Source organism: Rhinopithecus bieti, unplaced genomic scaffold, assembly GCF_001698545.2.
Source record: "Rhinopithecus bieti isolate Rb0 unplaced genomic scaffold, ASM169854v2 scaffold_21201, whole genome shotgun sequence".
In the NCBI taxonomy this organism is placed as follows: Eukaryota; Metazoa; Chordata; class Mammalia; order Primates; family Cercopithecidae; genus Rhinopithecus; species Rhinopithecus bieti.
The window spans coordinates 886,300-902,730 of record NW_016810610.1 but is presented as its reverse complement, the minus strand read 5'-3'; the positions used below and the strand labels follow the sequence as shown (position 1 = coordinate 902,730).

At 41.5% G+C, this 16,431-nt stretch overlaps 1 protein-coding gene across 1 annotated transcript in view; it reads right to left on the bottom strand.

Annotated features, from left to right (window-relative positions):
- Window positions 1-16,431, bottom strand: part of ABLIM1 (actin binding LIM protein 1) — a 234,677-nt gene that overhangs the window by 49,634 nt on the left and 168,612 nt on the right. Inside the window, 5 exon segments of the mRNA XM_017892465.1 lie at window positions 5,646-5,729; window positions 8,308-8,366; window positions 11,998-12,055; window positions 12,057-12,074; window positions 12,076-12,090. Of these exon segments, the coding sequence (XP_017747954.1) occupies window positions 5,646-5,729; window positions 8,308-8,366; window positions 11,998-12,055; window positions 12,057-12,074; window positions 12,076-12,090 (234 nt within the window).

Here is a 16,431-nt window from a genome sequence, read left to right as displayed (position 1 = left end):
GATCTCAGCTCACTGCAAGCTCCGCCTCCCAGGTTTACGCCATTCTCCTGCATCAGCCTCCCGAGTAACTGGGACTACAGGCGCCCGCCACCTCGCCTGGCTAGTTTTTTTGTATTTTTTAGTAGAGACGGGGTTTCACCATGTTAGCCAGGATGGTCTCGATCTCCTGACCTCGTGATCCGCCTGTCTCGGCCTCCCAAAGTGCTGGGATTACAGGCTTGAGCCACCGCGCCCGGCCTGTTATTTTTCTTTTCCTGATGAATCCATAATTTGCTGTTATGGGTAAGATATCTTCAAAAGGCTCAGAGCTGTTCTCCAACACAATAACATACATCCACTCAGACAGAAACCATCTCAACCTTGAAAGCACTTAACTTACTGACATGCTGTCCCACTTTCAAATCCCATTGACAATTTCTTCTTTACCATTAACCCAACCCTGTCATTACCTATCACCACCTCTTTGGTCATCATAGAATTTTACAGGTGATCCTGACATGTAACTGATGATCCTTACATGTAGTTATTTAATCTAAATTACCATTTCTACCCATTCAGATGTCCATGGTAACAACAGTGACCCAATAATTATGAACTGAACTCAATAACCTAATGGGTCGGCAGCCTTGTTTCTGGAATTCTCTATGAGAGTTACAGTGAACAAAATTACTCTCTGATCTATGTTATAAATGCATACAATTTCAAATATTTATCACCAAAGGTAAGCCCACTGCTATAGAATAAAGGAAACAGCAAGGACTTATGGCTAACATGCTAAAAGCAGGTACAATTTATTTACTTTCATTTAAGCACCTTTTCCTTGCAGAAAAACCAACTTGAAAGTGCAGTTGGAAAAATTCAGTTCTTTCTTTTGATGCTATCTTTGGCATCTTCTGATACCATCTTTGGCATGGAGGTGGGGTGGGGTGGGATGAAGAAAGCAGGCAAGGTAGATAGAGAAAGAATTCTATATGGTTGTGATCACTCAGAGGATTTTGCCAGTGAGATTAGGCAAGTAGTTGAAACCTTATTTTGGCAAAAGGAAGAAAGGAGCCTTCAGTAAGAACCTTCTTGTTGATATGGCTGTTATCACTCAGTCTCTCATGATGAAGGGGTCCATTTACTCTATAGTTATCTCCCAGCACACTTTCATGTCTTTACTTTTGATTTCAACAACTATTTTTACTTTCCTTCCACACACACACACAAATTAACAAAGAGACGCCTCACCAGAAGACTAGCAGTTCAACAGGAGAGATGAAAATGGTATTTAATTACAAATAAGTAGTCAAATGCTTTAAAAGCACATCTTTTTGTTTTCTTCATGAAATTTCTTTGAAAAGCCCTCTAAATACCTTTCAGCTATTTTTCCCCTATGCCTTGATTTTGTCCATCTGTCCCAGAAGGCACAGTCACAGAATGAAAATTAATTGAAGACATCCTCTTCTTTTCCACTCCAGCTCTTTTATTCTTCAAATACTAACCATTAAAAACACTTACCAGAGCTCTGCTGGTTGAGTAAATAGAAAAATGACATTTTCCATTTACTTTCCATTATGGTCCACCATGCACATGGGTCTCCTAGAAGGACAGTGCTGGGAAGCACTTTGTAGTCCCTGCCCTCCCCCCATTCAGCAGGAGCAGGGATGCAACAACTATATTCATCTAATTTGCATTTATCCAAAGCCATGCTCTAAGGAGAGAGAAACTACAGGCATCTGGCAACCAGATCAGAATGATCTTACGAACACTGACGGGACAACTACCGATATAAGATGACTGACACCTTATACTAAATCCTGTTGATGTTGACAGTACCTGCCTTGGGTTTTTGTTGAAGTTCATTAGACAAGGTGGTGATAACAGCTGTAGAAGAAGGAATACTTTTAAAACCTGCACATACTGAATGCCCGCTGCTAAGCAAAGAAAGAGTGAAATCAACTCCCTTGGAAAAAAGAATTTTGTGTTTGGAGAGGAGGCAGGAGGGTGCTGTGGGCACATACCACTTCTCTGGAGACAGTTTCACAAATGCCATTAGCCTTTACTACATGTGATCTTTCCAGTATAAATCTTTACACCTCTACATTCAGCTGTCTGATGAATTGTAAAGACACCCTCAAAAGGATGAAATACTTGAATGAAGTGAAAGCTGGGAGTAAAGCAGTATGTACTGTAGTGACATGAACAAAACAAAAATCAAACACCACTAACATTACTTGCTTGCTCTAGACAGACATAAAGCCTCAAATTAGCTCCTTTAAAAATATACACATGGCATTTGTTTGGTATATCATAGAGTGACAAGTGCATATGTTACAAGAGGTAAATATTAGTTTCAAAGAAAAAAGTCATGCCCATTTTGTAGGTCAGTCAATTCATGCTTTAACCTCCAAAGGCATAGCTGAGAAAAACTCCCTTTTAGAATGAAAGCAAGTGACACGCCCAGATTATTACAGACTTGGTCCTGGGAATATCATGTGCTTTGTCTATAATGAATTATACATGCTCAGTACTGAGTTTACCTGTAGACAAAATTTGCTATTCATAGAAAACTTCCAAGTGAGTGGAACCAGAATATGTTTTTCTCAGGTAATTCTATTTTCATCATTTTCTTTTACCTGTAATTCAGGCAAAAGGAAAAGATGGAGCTCATTCTCAATCTAGATAACAAAATGACTTTCCTGCTATAGATTTTACTTTCCTCTACAACAAAACCAGGACTTATTTCTGAAGCACAGAGTGCTGAATGTCCCTGCAAGGAAGACAGTTTATCTAATAACTAAGGGTACTCAGTTTTAAGTGGTGGGAAATGAGCCGCTGTGTAGCCAAAGTACTTAAAAGATAAAATATCTGTGACTTGAGAACTGCATTGCTTTGGAGTTTTCTGGCATTTTAAAGGTTCTTCAATTGCCAACGGGTGAAGGGAGATCTTGCCACAAAGCCCATTTTCTCTGCCAGGTCCCAAGCTGTTTACAACTTTCTGTGATGGAGCTAAAGTTGACTTCATTGATAGTTACAGCTGGATAATAGGAATCAGATGTCCCGTTTGAACAACAAGACAGGAGGAGAGAAGTTATATTGTAAACGGATCTCTCTCACTCCCTCTCTCTCTCTCAAGATGCTCCAAATCTCTCAAGCTTAAAGGTCTGGGGCAAACTAAAATATTTCACACTTGATGATGGCATTTTTCTGCAAGTCATGAAAATGTATTACTTGGTTGTAGCCACAGGCTAACAAAATGTAATACTATTTAAGAGTATACTACTGGAAAAAATAATAATAATAAAAAAAAGGTATTGAACAAGTGGCTTCTTGCCAAGTGGAAGCACTAATTCTGAGCAACACTCATTTGCAGTGGGGACAATCTTTGGCTGTTCCTCTGGATTCATGCGACTTTGGCTTCACTGTGTGTGGAAACTCTGCCACCGGAGCTGAAACTTTAACACAGAATGAAGATTGTACGAAAAATACATCATATCATAGGAACCCAGTATCATGGGACAATGCAAGGCACCAAGGCCTGGGGTCAAGAACCAAAGTATGCAGTTGGCTTGCTGTTTATGACAGCCTGTGCGGTCTCAGACATGCTGCTGTATCTGCCTGCCTTTTTTTTTTTTTTTTTTTTTTTTTTTGGAGACAGAGTCTCACTCTGTCTCCCAGGCTGGAGCGCAGCAGCATGATCTTGGTTCACTGCAGCCTCAACCTCCCCAGGTTCAGGTGATCTTCCCATCTAAGCCTTCTGAGTGGCTAAGAATACAGGCATGCACCACCATGCCTGGCTAATTTTTGTATTTTTGGAGGGGTACATAGGGGTTTTGCCATGTTGCCCAGGCTGGTCTCAAACTCCTGCGCTCTAGCGATCTGCCCACATTGGCCTCTCAACGTGCTGGGATTACAGGCATAAACCACCATGCCCAGCCCATCTGACTTCATTCTATCAATGAGGAAACTCAGGGGGTTGACCTCTAAAAGATTCTCTTCTACTCTAAGCTTCTACACTTGTCTTTTCCATCGTGCAATCAAAGAAGGTGAAGGCTTAACAAAAATAGAAACTCAAACTCTTCTTATCCTTAGTGTAGTTCTGACAGGCACAGAACGTACAGGCACACAGCCCGGCCAAAGTGCTGCAGTGCAACCCTGAATTGTTAGCAGAGCTAGAAAACAGGTTTCATCTGAGCCAAGATGAGATTGTAGAAAGTCCCTTCTAGTTTAACAGGCCAAGGTTTCCACTGATTCTCAGAAACCCCTAAAGGTCAGGTCTGTGCATGCAGCATAATCTCCAGCCTGGCTGTTCCTCTGCTGGGCTGGCTGAGTCCTCTCCCTTCTCCTGCAGGATGCCCTGGGCAGGTGGCACTGCTCTCTTCCTTACACTCCATCAGTGGCCCCCTGACAATAGCCTTAGCCAGTATTTAATGTTCTCCTTCTGCTTCTTTCAGGTTTTTCTCTCACTGTCCCCTTGCACTATAGCAGAATGAATATGAGTGACGGGCTCATGGAAACACGTTTTCCAATCCTGGCTCTTCCACTTACCAGTAGAGTAATTCTGGAGAAGTTACCTAACTATGATGGGTCTCAGTCTCCCCATCTGTAAAATGGGAATAAGATGAGCTACCTTGCAGGAATTCTTAGGGAGAGCAAATGAGATTGTACATAAATCCCCCAGCCTCCATAGAGTAGGTGCCTGTTTCTCAGTTTCTTCCTTTCCCACTTCACTGTTCCTTTGTTTTTGTTTTTTGTTTTTTTTCTTGAGACAGAGTCTTGCTCTGTTGCCCAGGCTGGAGTGCAGTGGCGTAACCTTGGCTCACTGCAATCTCTGTCTCCAGGGTTCAAACAACTCTCCTGTCTCAGTCTCCTGAGTAGCTGGGATTACAGGCGTCCACAACAATGCCCAGCTAATTTTTCTATTTTTAGTGGAGACGGGGTTTCACCATGTTGGCCAGGGTGGTCTTGAACTCTTGATCTCTCAAGTGATCCACCTGCCTCTGCCTCTCAAAGTGCTGGGATTACAGGTGTGAGCCACTGCACTCAGCCTCACTCTTCCTTTCTTGAGTGAAACCACTCCCTACCCAAGCACTGCCTTTCTCAGCTGCACACTTCACATCTCCTCATCAGGTCTGCCACTTTCTCCTCATTCCCTCATGGTCAAATCTCAGCCAGCCTCTAAAAATCAACTCCAAGACCACTTCTCCCAGGAAGCGACCCTGGAGGCCTTTTCCTCATCTGACATTCCAAGGAGCGTGGCCTTTGCGATCCGTAACCTGGGATGGGTTTCTGTACCACCCTTATAATTATGTATCTGTCTTTCCTCGCCTATGAGCCTCGATCTGCTACATTCAGCCCAGTTCTACACCTGGGTGCTCAGCAGATACTTGTGCAGTGAACAAACGTGGCAACACAGGACCAAAAGGCAGCTTCTGATGTGCTTGCTTTACAGACACAAAGCTTTAGCTGCTGCTCTGAATGAAAACATCCATCCAAGAAGACAACGGCCAGAGTCAGTGTGAGAGGCGCTCGTGGTGTGAGAAAAGCATCTGCTTTCTGCAGGAGCTGAAGAAGTTATGTGAGAAAAGCAGCCTGGGGGAAAAGCAACAGAAGCCTGGGCCCAGGACAGTGGCTTTGAGCCCCAGCCTAGACACAGCGCTAACCTGCAGAGACGGAGACCGTCCTGTGCGTCGAATCAGACTTTTGGGATAAAAGAAATCGGATGAAGAACGCTGAATGTTTGGCAGCTGCCATGAAACATGAGAAAAGGGAAGAATGAACACAGAAATAGCCTAAAATCAGAAGTATTATTAAAAAAAAAAAAAAAACCTTAGTGAAAACTAACTTGATAGTAAACATAAAGTGGGATCCTTTCATTGATGTACAAGTGGATTTTTTGGGTCAATTTTTGGGCCCATGTTTAAAAGCATATTAACTGGTCTTCAAGTTACAGTATATTTATCTAAGCTCCAACCCCTTTCAATTCCTCTCCATTTATTTTGGCTTAGACATTCTTATAATATATAAAGGGTAAGAAGCCAGTGAAGCCAATTGAGAGGCATTCTTGAGAATCTGTTGTTACAAATGCCCCATGAGTTCTTAAATATCAAAAATGTGGATTACTCAGTGGGGTTGCCGAAAGATTCTTAAAACATTTTCATTTCACTGTGGAAACTGCACTAATGTGAAAAGTGAAAGGCCTGGAAATCCTGGCTCAAGATTTGTGATATGTAGACACACCCTTAAGAGAGCACAAGATGCATTTCTCTGTTCAAAACCTATTCCCTTTAACCCCCATCAACATCAGTGTGAAGCCCGGGTCTGGGCACATGGGAGCCTCTTCCTCACTTCTGGGCTTTCCAAAGACAGTGACCCAGAGCACTCTCCTGACCTCCTAAATAGTGAATGCTGGGTTTAGGAGAAGAGCTTTAGAATTCTCTGGAAGGTTTACTAAAGGAAGAAAACAAGAGCTCCTCTTGGCCAGAATGGGTGGAAGTATTTCACTAGTTGTTTTCATAAGCTTATGCAGAGAGTTTTCCATCAAGACGTAATCAGAGTATTGTTGTTTTTTAAAAATCATTTTAGTCACATGATCTGCAAGCTCAAGCAATCCTGATACAGAAAAGGCCCACATTCCACTCAGTCTGGCCTCATTAGCATTCCTCTCTTCATCTCCCAAAAGACTTCATCAGAGATGAAGTTAAAATGATTACTAAAAAACCCAAAAGCAACATTAGAGAGAGAGTACAAACTACTATAGCTACTTGGGTGGTTTCTGGGCAGCATCCTCAAGCTATGCTGTGAACTTTACATTCTTATGATAAAAGTCACAATAAGGATGATCATTTGTGTTCTCATATTTTATTAAAGGTAACTCATTTCCAAAGCATCCATAGTTTCTCAAAAATCCCAGAGTGTAGAGCCCACAACCAGGTGACTATGCCTGTGTGTGACTATCCGGCTGATGGACTTCAGGGGTCTGTGTGTCAAAAACAGAGCGAAACCACCCTAAGTTTGGTGGGCAAATTCCTCTTCAGCTGTTCTTACCTTTATTCAGTTATTCAGAGAAAAAGTGTTTCCCCCCCTCCCCTCTCAACTTAAGATGTTCACAATAATTTTGCATTCTAAAAGCACTGCGTTTGTTCAGGGTCACAGCGAAGGGACAAGTTCCTAAAATATCCAAATGGTAAAATGTCTCCATCTGACTGATGGATGTGAATTGAGGAGGAAAAGAAAAAATAAAAAACAGAGGAAAAATATCTCCTGTGCATATGTGTGGTTCATTCAGAGAATAAAGCAAACACACTAGGAAAATAAGAGCTGTAATTCCCAAGGCAGCAGGCAAAGGGATCTGAAAAAAGGCAGAGCGAGTGGGTCTCGCTGGTAATCACTGCTCCAAAGCCAAGTCACCCCTTCACAAGTCACACATCAGTGACTAGACCCCATCAATAAACTGACCGTGCTGCCGCTGGGGATTATATACATAGCTTCTGATGCCTGCTAATGGCAGATCGAGAAGAGATTATACTACGCACTAGAGGCTGGCCTCCAAAATAAATCCAGGCCATTCTTTTCCCTGAGACAGTAAACAGGGTGCAGTCAGACTCCAGTTTTTCTATAGGTACCATTAAGTTAGGTTAACCCAAGGCACTGGAATTCATTCAGTCTGATTATTGCACTGAAAAATACTTCCTAGTCCACGTGAAAAATGGGGCATCTGAACAGGACAGAGATTATGATCATGGTTTTACAACTGTGTACAGCGCTTTGCTTCTGAAACATAAAATATTGTCATCTGGAGGTGTTCTGAGAATTGATTAATTTACCTATCTTGGTTCGTTATTATTTTCCCCATAGGTTTTATCTGACAAGCCATCAGCTTTTAGAGTCTATTCTGGTGAATTTGGATTCAGTAAAATGAGAGACCAGTAGAATGTACTAATGTAGAGCTGGGGTCAGAGTAGTGCATTATAGACTAAGCACCAAAACAGTCTGGTGAGGTCAGCAGATGCTGCACCTGGAACCTGATGAGTCATTGTTTTACCATCTGCATGATTTGACTTTTCCCTTGAATGCTTTTCTAAGAAGCTGACTAGTGAGGCCAAGGCTTACTTTGTCTAACACAAGCATTTGGAACAAAAACCACAGTACATTTAAGGTAAGAGGGGACCCCTTTCCCTAGCCAAATGGCCTTTGAACTTAGTTTGCTATAAGGGAAAAAGTCAGTAAAAAGTAATTTCACCTAAACCCTAACCCCAAGAATTAGTGACTATGAGCGTATGGCCTACAAATGCAGCTGGTGTCATGTTTTAATTGTGTTCTTACCCGCAGTTTTTCCTCGGTCTTCGTAGATTGCTTACAGTCGGGATGCCAAACAGTGGAACCTGAGAAGACAGAATGCACTGCTAAGAGCCAGGAAAATGGAAAGATACAAAGTCCTCTTAGACAGCACTTCTGAGAATGGCTCCTATCCCTCATTCCCCATCATAGGAAGGTGTTATTGGTTTATGTCCAAGTAAATCATAACACAAAAATCAGACATGTCCAAAGTCTAAGCAAGTTTTCCTGATCTAGCTCAAGCTTGTTTGATCAAGGTCATAATTCTAGACCACAGAGACCACTAACTGGGCATGAGTCTTTTGATGCAAGAGATATTTAGTTCTTAATCGTGTCTTGTTATTGTTAAACCTTATATCATCCTTTAAAAGGAATGCCTGAGTGCTTACTATAAGTTGCATTTAATTTAACAAATAGTAGGCATTGTTTATCTAACATCAAAACAACCAACCAGTTTAGTTGAGGGGAATAAAGTCAACCAGATAGTCTACATCCAGAAGCAAAACTTACTGAATTTTTCATTGATTCAATTATACATAGTCACCTACACAGAAACGAGAAATTAAACCAACTAGCAGAAAGGGTGAAAGTTAAATCATAAATCCAAAATTTCCTTTGGCCTTGAACCTTTTAAGTAATTTTCTAAAAAGTCTCCACTTTTAAAGTAGTAAAGTAACTATTTAGGTGTTATTTTCTGTTCCTGAGTCAACAGTCTCACTTTCTTGTATTATGAAGCAATTTAACGCATGGTACCAGCATCACAGAATTAAACAAAACACTTATCTCCAATAGAAGCTCTTATCTTGTAAGAATCCAATGCCTCCTCATATGATTTTGTATGACTAGATACATACAAAATATGTCATCTATATGGTTATGGGTAAGGTTGATATGTTCACGTAAGGACACATTCAAGTGTGGCAATGGACAGAACTTAAATGAGCACTTAAGAAGACTTAAGAAAATAAAGTTACTATGTTGAAAGCAAAAATTACATAAATAAAATTCACAGTATGAATATCAGAGTTTCCAAATTTCATGATTTAAATCTTTACCTTATTTTTTTTTTTTTCTTTTGAGATAGAGTCTCGCTGTCTCCCAGGCTGGAGTGTAAGTGGCACAATCTCAGCTCACTGCAACCTCCGCCTCCCAGGTTCAAGCGATTCCCCTGCCTCAGCCTCCCAAGTAGCTGGGATTACAGGTGTGCACCACCATGCCCAGCTGATTTTTATACTTTTAGTAAAGACGGGTTTTCGCCATGTTGGCCAGGCTCTTTGGAACTCCTGACCTCAAGTGATCCACCCACCTCGGCCTCCCAAAGTGTTGAGATTACAGGCGTGAGCCACCACGCCCGGCCAAAATCTTTATCTCTTTTAAGCAACAACCTGTGCATACTTGAAAAGTCACCAAATTAAAATAACTTATGAGTTATTTCACACCACTGAGCTAAACTAATATTAAATTAATGGCAAGAAAAAATACATTTTATATCAGCATAATACTTTAATCCTTATTTAACAATTTTTTCCATCTTCTTAACCCAGGGCCAAAATAAACAAACAAAAAAGTCAAACAAAAAGAGACAGATGTATAGGTCTCTTCAGCACTAACTCTGGCTCAAAAGCTGACTACAAAGCACAGGAAATCCTCTGAATGTGGAGGGCCCAGGGGTCAGGTGCAGGCTCAGGAGAAGCATTCGCTGTGAAGGTTCTGCTGAGCAGGAGTCACTGGCCAGGACACCGGGTCTGCGCACAATGGCACTATTGTTCTCCAGAGGTCAGGCACACAAGGAATGTGACTCGGACAGAACATCAGATGCTGAAGAAGATGAAACTGCTCTTTCTTCAAAGATGTGCCGAGAGGGCACGCAAAGGCTTCTGAAGCACAACTCCAGAAGGTTTAGAGTAATCCCTAGAATTCCAAATGCAGCCTTAACAGATAGCCATTTATTCGTAGCCCGAATGTATTGTATTCGTGCACAGCTTGAAACCTTCTCTCTCCAGTCTCCAGAACCACTCTGAATTGCAGAGCTGCACCCGGAGCCTCTAAGTCTCTGTTTCCAGCAGAGACAGTGTTGACTGGCACTCCTGTGTCCTAGTTTTGAGTGCCAGAATTGATAGGCTAAAATCTAAGCCCACAGACCAAATAAAGAATAAATCTGCTTTGTGCGGAGAAATGCAGAGTGACACCTGCCTATTGCCACTGCAGATGTAAGGGCTGTTGTCTGTGGAAAATGTGTCATATAAATCCTGCATGAGGCCACAGATGCCGGTGCTTGTCACTTGCCTTCATAAGGCCTTTCAAAATTCTGTGATGTTTTAATCACAGTTTTCAGAGTGATCATTCTAAAGCCAAAAAGAAGTTCGGGTTGTCAGTTTCTCACATAGCTAGCCTTTTGTAAGGGGAGAGTAGCCAGGCTTTGCTTTAATACTCAAGAATCCTTTCTGTAGATTTTTCTAAGTTGCCTAAAAACAAAACTGAGAAAAGCCGACCACTCATTACAAGTACACATCGTGCTATCTGCAAAGAGAAATCAAGAAATGACATGCAGGTAGTTGAGACTCAGTAATTACCACAACGGAATGAGCAACAGCTCTTATGGGTTTTGCTAATTTTACTGAAAAACGCTTGTTTGATTAGTAACGCTTTTCCAGCTAAAAATAGTAAAATACTTGCACAGATGGTGCTGTTTGACTAGAAGCGAATCCTCTCTTAAAGCCTCTCTGAGAAGTTCCAGAATTTCAGAGAACATAAAAAACTGATCATGTTATGTGCAGTGTTGTGTGTTGTGTATATATATATATATTATATATTTATATAAAAAATCAGTTCATAAAAAACTATGTCACATATATATGGTCTATTCTATATATATATGTATGCTATACGGTTTATATATATATAAACTAAATAGAGTTGAGGAGTTCCCTGTGTTGCCCGGGATGGTCTTGAACTCCTTGGTTCAAAGCAGTCTTCCCAACTCACGCTTCCAAAGGTGCTGGATTCCAATGGCTTCCCTGGTAAAATACCTCTTTTGATACCAAGAAATTTTCTCTTTCAGAGAGTGGGTTCTCTCTTGTTATCTCCATTCTCTCTCTGTCCTCTCATCTCTTCTCAATATAAGAGTTAATCATCTTAATGGGGAGAAAACAAGTCTGTGACATAATTCATCAAATATGAGATTTTATTCTTGAAAACCCAAAAGACAGCAGGGCCCAGGAGGGGCTCCAAAAAGCCCGTTCTCACAGGACAGTAAGAGAAGAAAAAAGAGTAGCCAATCCAAATGAGTAACATTCAGACATTTCTAGAAATTCTCTTGTTAATCTTTTGTTTCCTAAGCATCATTCCTGGGAAAGAATTGGAGGAGGAGGTATTGCTAATTTTCACTCTTCCCTCACAATCTGAGGCATTCAAATGTCAAGGTCCTATTCATTTGACTAAGGCAGCATCACAATCATTCGGTGAACAGCCTCAGGGGCTCCACTGCCGCAGCATGGTCAGTTGCTTGGCTGATAATACTGATGAGGTAACTTTTGGCCATAACGTTCTTGGATTGGGAGTAGCCTCACAGCTCAAAACATGCCTCCTTCTCTAATAAACAATGAAACAAACATAGGCAAGATTTCCTTTCCCCCCAAGCAGGCGAAAACTTCTAGTGTCTCTTGGAGTCCGCCTCACCTTGAAGATACATTTCCTCTCCTTCTGATGAACATTCTGGTTAGCATCGGCTGCATCGGTGCACAGCTGGGGTGGTAGATGTTTGTCACCCGCCTGCAAGAGAAAAGGTAGGGAACGTTGAGTCTATCCTTGTCATGGATTCCAGAATCTTTTCTGGACTTGAGGATTTAAGAAGAAAAGAAAAAGATGCTGAAAAAGGAAAATAATTGTCTAATTGACCCAAACTTCCTACACCAACACCCTAGAAGCTAAAGCCAACTTCATTGAAACTGGGAGGGGGCTCAAAGCCAGCTACCCGTGGCTGGCCTGGAGGGCTCCTGTGCTCTCACGCCTTTCTGGCTCTATGTGTCCACTCTTTGACCTGGATGGCTGGCCAGTAACACACCATATGCCTGAGATGAGTCCACTCCATCTTCCCCAAAACCCCAGCCGTTGTTGGGAAAGCTAACCTGCTGTTTCTAACAAAAACCCCCAACACCAGAAAATAAATGACACTTATACTTAAGCAGTGTTCTTGCTTTCTTGGCTAAACAATACTGAAAATAATAAAAATCTACCCCAATGACGTCAAGGTTAGGGAAGCTACTAGTAAGAATAGCATAATCCACTGCTTTTATCTCAAAAGGGGCCCAAAGTCTCTTCTATGCAGCTTGCAAACAATCTTTTGCCAGTGCTTACATGAAGAGGTTTTCTGGGAGAAGGCATTTTTTACATAAGGATGGCTGTGCATTATTTCATGTGCATTTCACATTTCCTACATAAATATGACAGATGCCATACACAGCAGGTATGACCTTCCCCGAAGCAAATTGTGTCAACTGGATACTGGATACAGGGACAATTTCTAGACAGGTGCCAAAATCACATTAGAGTCACACTCCACCATACACGCCTGGCAAGAACAAATCCTTCATTCACAGGCCTAGGCAAAAAGTCATCGCCACCTAAGAGCTCTCGATGGACTCTGATAAATCGTTCTCCATCAATGTCCCATCAAACACATTTCTTTCTGCATCTAACACCATGTACAAGGCAGTGGCCAAGAAAGAGTTAAAAATGGCTGCATCCTGCATCAGAACCTGCATGAACTGCAACAGGAAATCAGATGTCAGGTGTAATTCACTTTCTCCATACCTTCCTTGTAAAAACTACAACGATCCGACTTAGCAAACCCAGTGCGTGAGGTATGGTGGTGAGCCTTTTAAGATAGATCAGGTGGAAAAAAAAAAAACTTGAAGGTTATTTAAATTAGAAGTTAGAATAAAAATCTTTTCAGTGGTGTCCTGCAAGAAAATTCAGAATGGATGCTCTTGCCCTTTGTCCACATGCTACATTTATTTATTTATTTATTTATTTATTTATTTATTTAATTATTGAGACGGCAGTCTCGCTCTGTCGCTCAGGCTGAGTGCAGGTGGTGCAGATCTCGGCTCACATGCCACAGCTCCCCTCCAGGTTCACCGATTCTCCTGCCTCAGCCTCACTGGAGTAGCTGGGACATAGAAATACAGAGCACCTGGCACCACGCCCAGATAAATTTTTTGTTTTTAGTAGAGATGGGGTTCACCATGTTTAGCCAGGTATGGTCTCGATCTCGCTGACCTTGTGATCCACCCGGCCTCAGCCTTCAAAGTGCTGGGATTACAGGTGTGAGCCACCGCACCTCGCACATTGCTACTTTTTATCGGCCACATGCTACTTTTTATTCATTTGTAAAATGTTTTACTTTTCTGCAGGAGGAAGGGTAAGGCTGGGGGAGAGTGGTGAGAGAAGGCAGGAAATATCAACACAAAGTAGCTCCTGCCTGTAGGACATCTGAGGTCAAATGTGAGCAGAAAGGAGGAAGAAAGAAGACATTACTCAGTCCTAAGTGCTCAGTTCTAAACCAGGTTCGCTCAGCTAGGATGCCAGTGCTGGGAGGTCCAACTTAGTCCGGGCAATCTCTGGACTCTTGAGGAAAATGTTAAGTGAAAAAATAAAGGCCCGTTGACAAGAGCATGGTGTCATCTGCAGTGAAAAGCATACCTCTCAGTAAGCTATAAATAGAAAGAAATGTCTTCAAGCTGATCAAGTGTATTTATCATATTTAGTGGTGAAACCTTCATGGCATTCTCATGAAAGACAGGAAAAAGACAAATAAGACAAAGATGTACACTTTTACCAATATCATTCTACATTGTTTTCCTCCTGGCCAATGTGATGTCAAGAAAAAGAAGTATAAAGATCACGAATACAAAAATTGAGTCACATGGCTAAATAAAAAATTAACATATAAAAACCATTATTTCCTATTCACTAGCAATAAAAATTAAGTAAATGTAATGGGAAAATGGGATCCCATTTGTAATAACAACTAATAAACCCTCCAATGTAAGATCTACATAAAGCAAATTATGGAACTTAACTGATGAATATAATAGACCTAAATAGAAATATATGATATTTCTAGATGGAGAAACTAAATATTGTAAAGATGCTGATTTATCAAAAATGAACCTATTAATGCAACACCCAGTCTAAACACCCACAGGAATTTTCTCTACAGACCTTGACAGGCTGCTTCTATAAGTTTACGTGACAGAATAAATGCACACACAAAAAATACATTTTTTTTGTGAAAGAGAACAGCAACAAGGAAGGATTTTCTCTTCCTGTTATAAAATTTTTTTCTAAGTCTAAAATAATTATAGTACTTTAGTATGGGTGTGGGTGTAGAAAATCATCAACAGTACAGAAGAGAGGGATCAGCTGCATAGCTATACATACAAAGGAATTCAGTTTATGATAAAGGTAATAGTTCAAATGAGCTGAAATAATGGATTACTCAATAAATAGAGAGGACAACTGGTTCTCCACTTAGAGAAAGATAAAATCTAGATTCCTAAGTCACAACCTATACAAAAATCAATTCCAGGCTGAGCGTGGTGGCTCATGCTTCTAACCTCAGCACTTTGGGAGGGCTAGGCAGGAGGCTCACTTGAGCCCAGGAGTTCAAAATCATCCTGAGCAAAACAAGTGAGACCTTGTCTCTACAAAAAAAGAACAAAATTAGCCAGGCATGGTGGCTTACACCTGTAGTCACAGCTACTTGGAGGCTGAGGTGGGAGGACTGCTTGAGCCCAGGAGGCTGAGGCTGCAGTGAGCCAAGATCATGCCACTTGCCTTCCAGCCTGGGCAACAGAGCAAGATCCCAATCTCAAAAACAAACCAAACCAAATAACAACAACCCCAATAAAGAAGTACTTAGAATATTGATTCACATGTAGCCATTACAAGACTGATGTAAACTCACATGTACACACATGGAAACGGTTCAAGCTAATATTACTAAGAGAAAAAAAATCAAGTGGAAAAATAATACCTATAAAATAACCACATAAGCTAACTGGATTCAAATCCAGTTTCAGTATTGTATGATCCTGTGCATGTGACAATCTCTCTAATCTTCAGCTTCCACATCAATAAAATGAGTAGAAATAATAGAACTTACTCCACACAGTAGATGAGAGCACTATTAGGAACCCAGTATATTGCCTGGCACCATGTTAAGTGCTTTAAAAACATAATTTTCTTCAACTCCCTCATCAATCCTATAAGGCAGACACTCTTACGATTATTTACATCAATGAGGACACACATGTGTATGTATATTGATCTTATATGTGTGCCCTTCTTGGAGAGAAGACAGGGAGAACGTACCCCAACTAGTTTGCTGTGGTTACCTTTGGAGCAAGAGGTGGGAGAAGCAAGAGGTGGCCCGGAAGAAGTAAAGGAAGGGACCCTCACATTCTCCTGTGCAGCCATATCATCTCAACCCTTTATAACAAGAATGTATTTTTTTTGTTGCTGTGTAATAAAATCAAGACCAAGAGGAAAGAAAGTTCATTTCTTTTGGAGCCATGACACCTGAACTTGAGTGTTTACCCCAGCCTGTACTGGAAATGGGATCTTGGGCAGATCACAAGCTCTTGGAACCTCTGTTGTAAAGTAGAGATGATGATGATGGTGATGATGGTGGTGGTGATGGTGATGATGATGATGATGGTGAGTGGTGGTGGTGATGGTGATGATGATGATGATGGTCAGTGGTGGTGGTGGTGATAGTGATGATGATGATGATGGTGAGTGGTGGTGGGATGTGATGGTGATGATGATGATGGTGAGTGGTGGTGGGGTGATGGTGGTGATGATGATGGTGAGTGGTGGTGGGGTGGTGATGGTGATGATGATGATGGTGGTGATGATGGTGATGATGGTGGTGGTGATGGTGATGATGATGGTGAGTGGTGGTGGGGTGATGGTGGGATGATGATGATGGTGAGTGGTGGTGGGGTGGTGATGGTGATGATGATGATGGTGAGTGGTGGTGGTGATGGTGATGATGATGGTGAGTGGTGGTGGGGTGGTGATGGTGATGATGATAATGATGGNGAG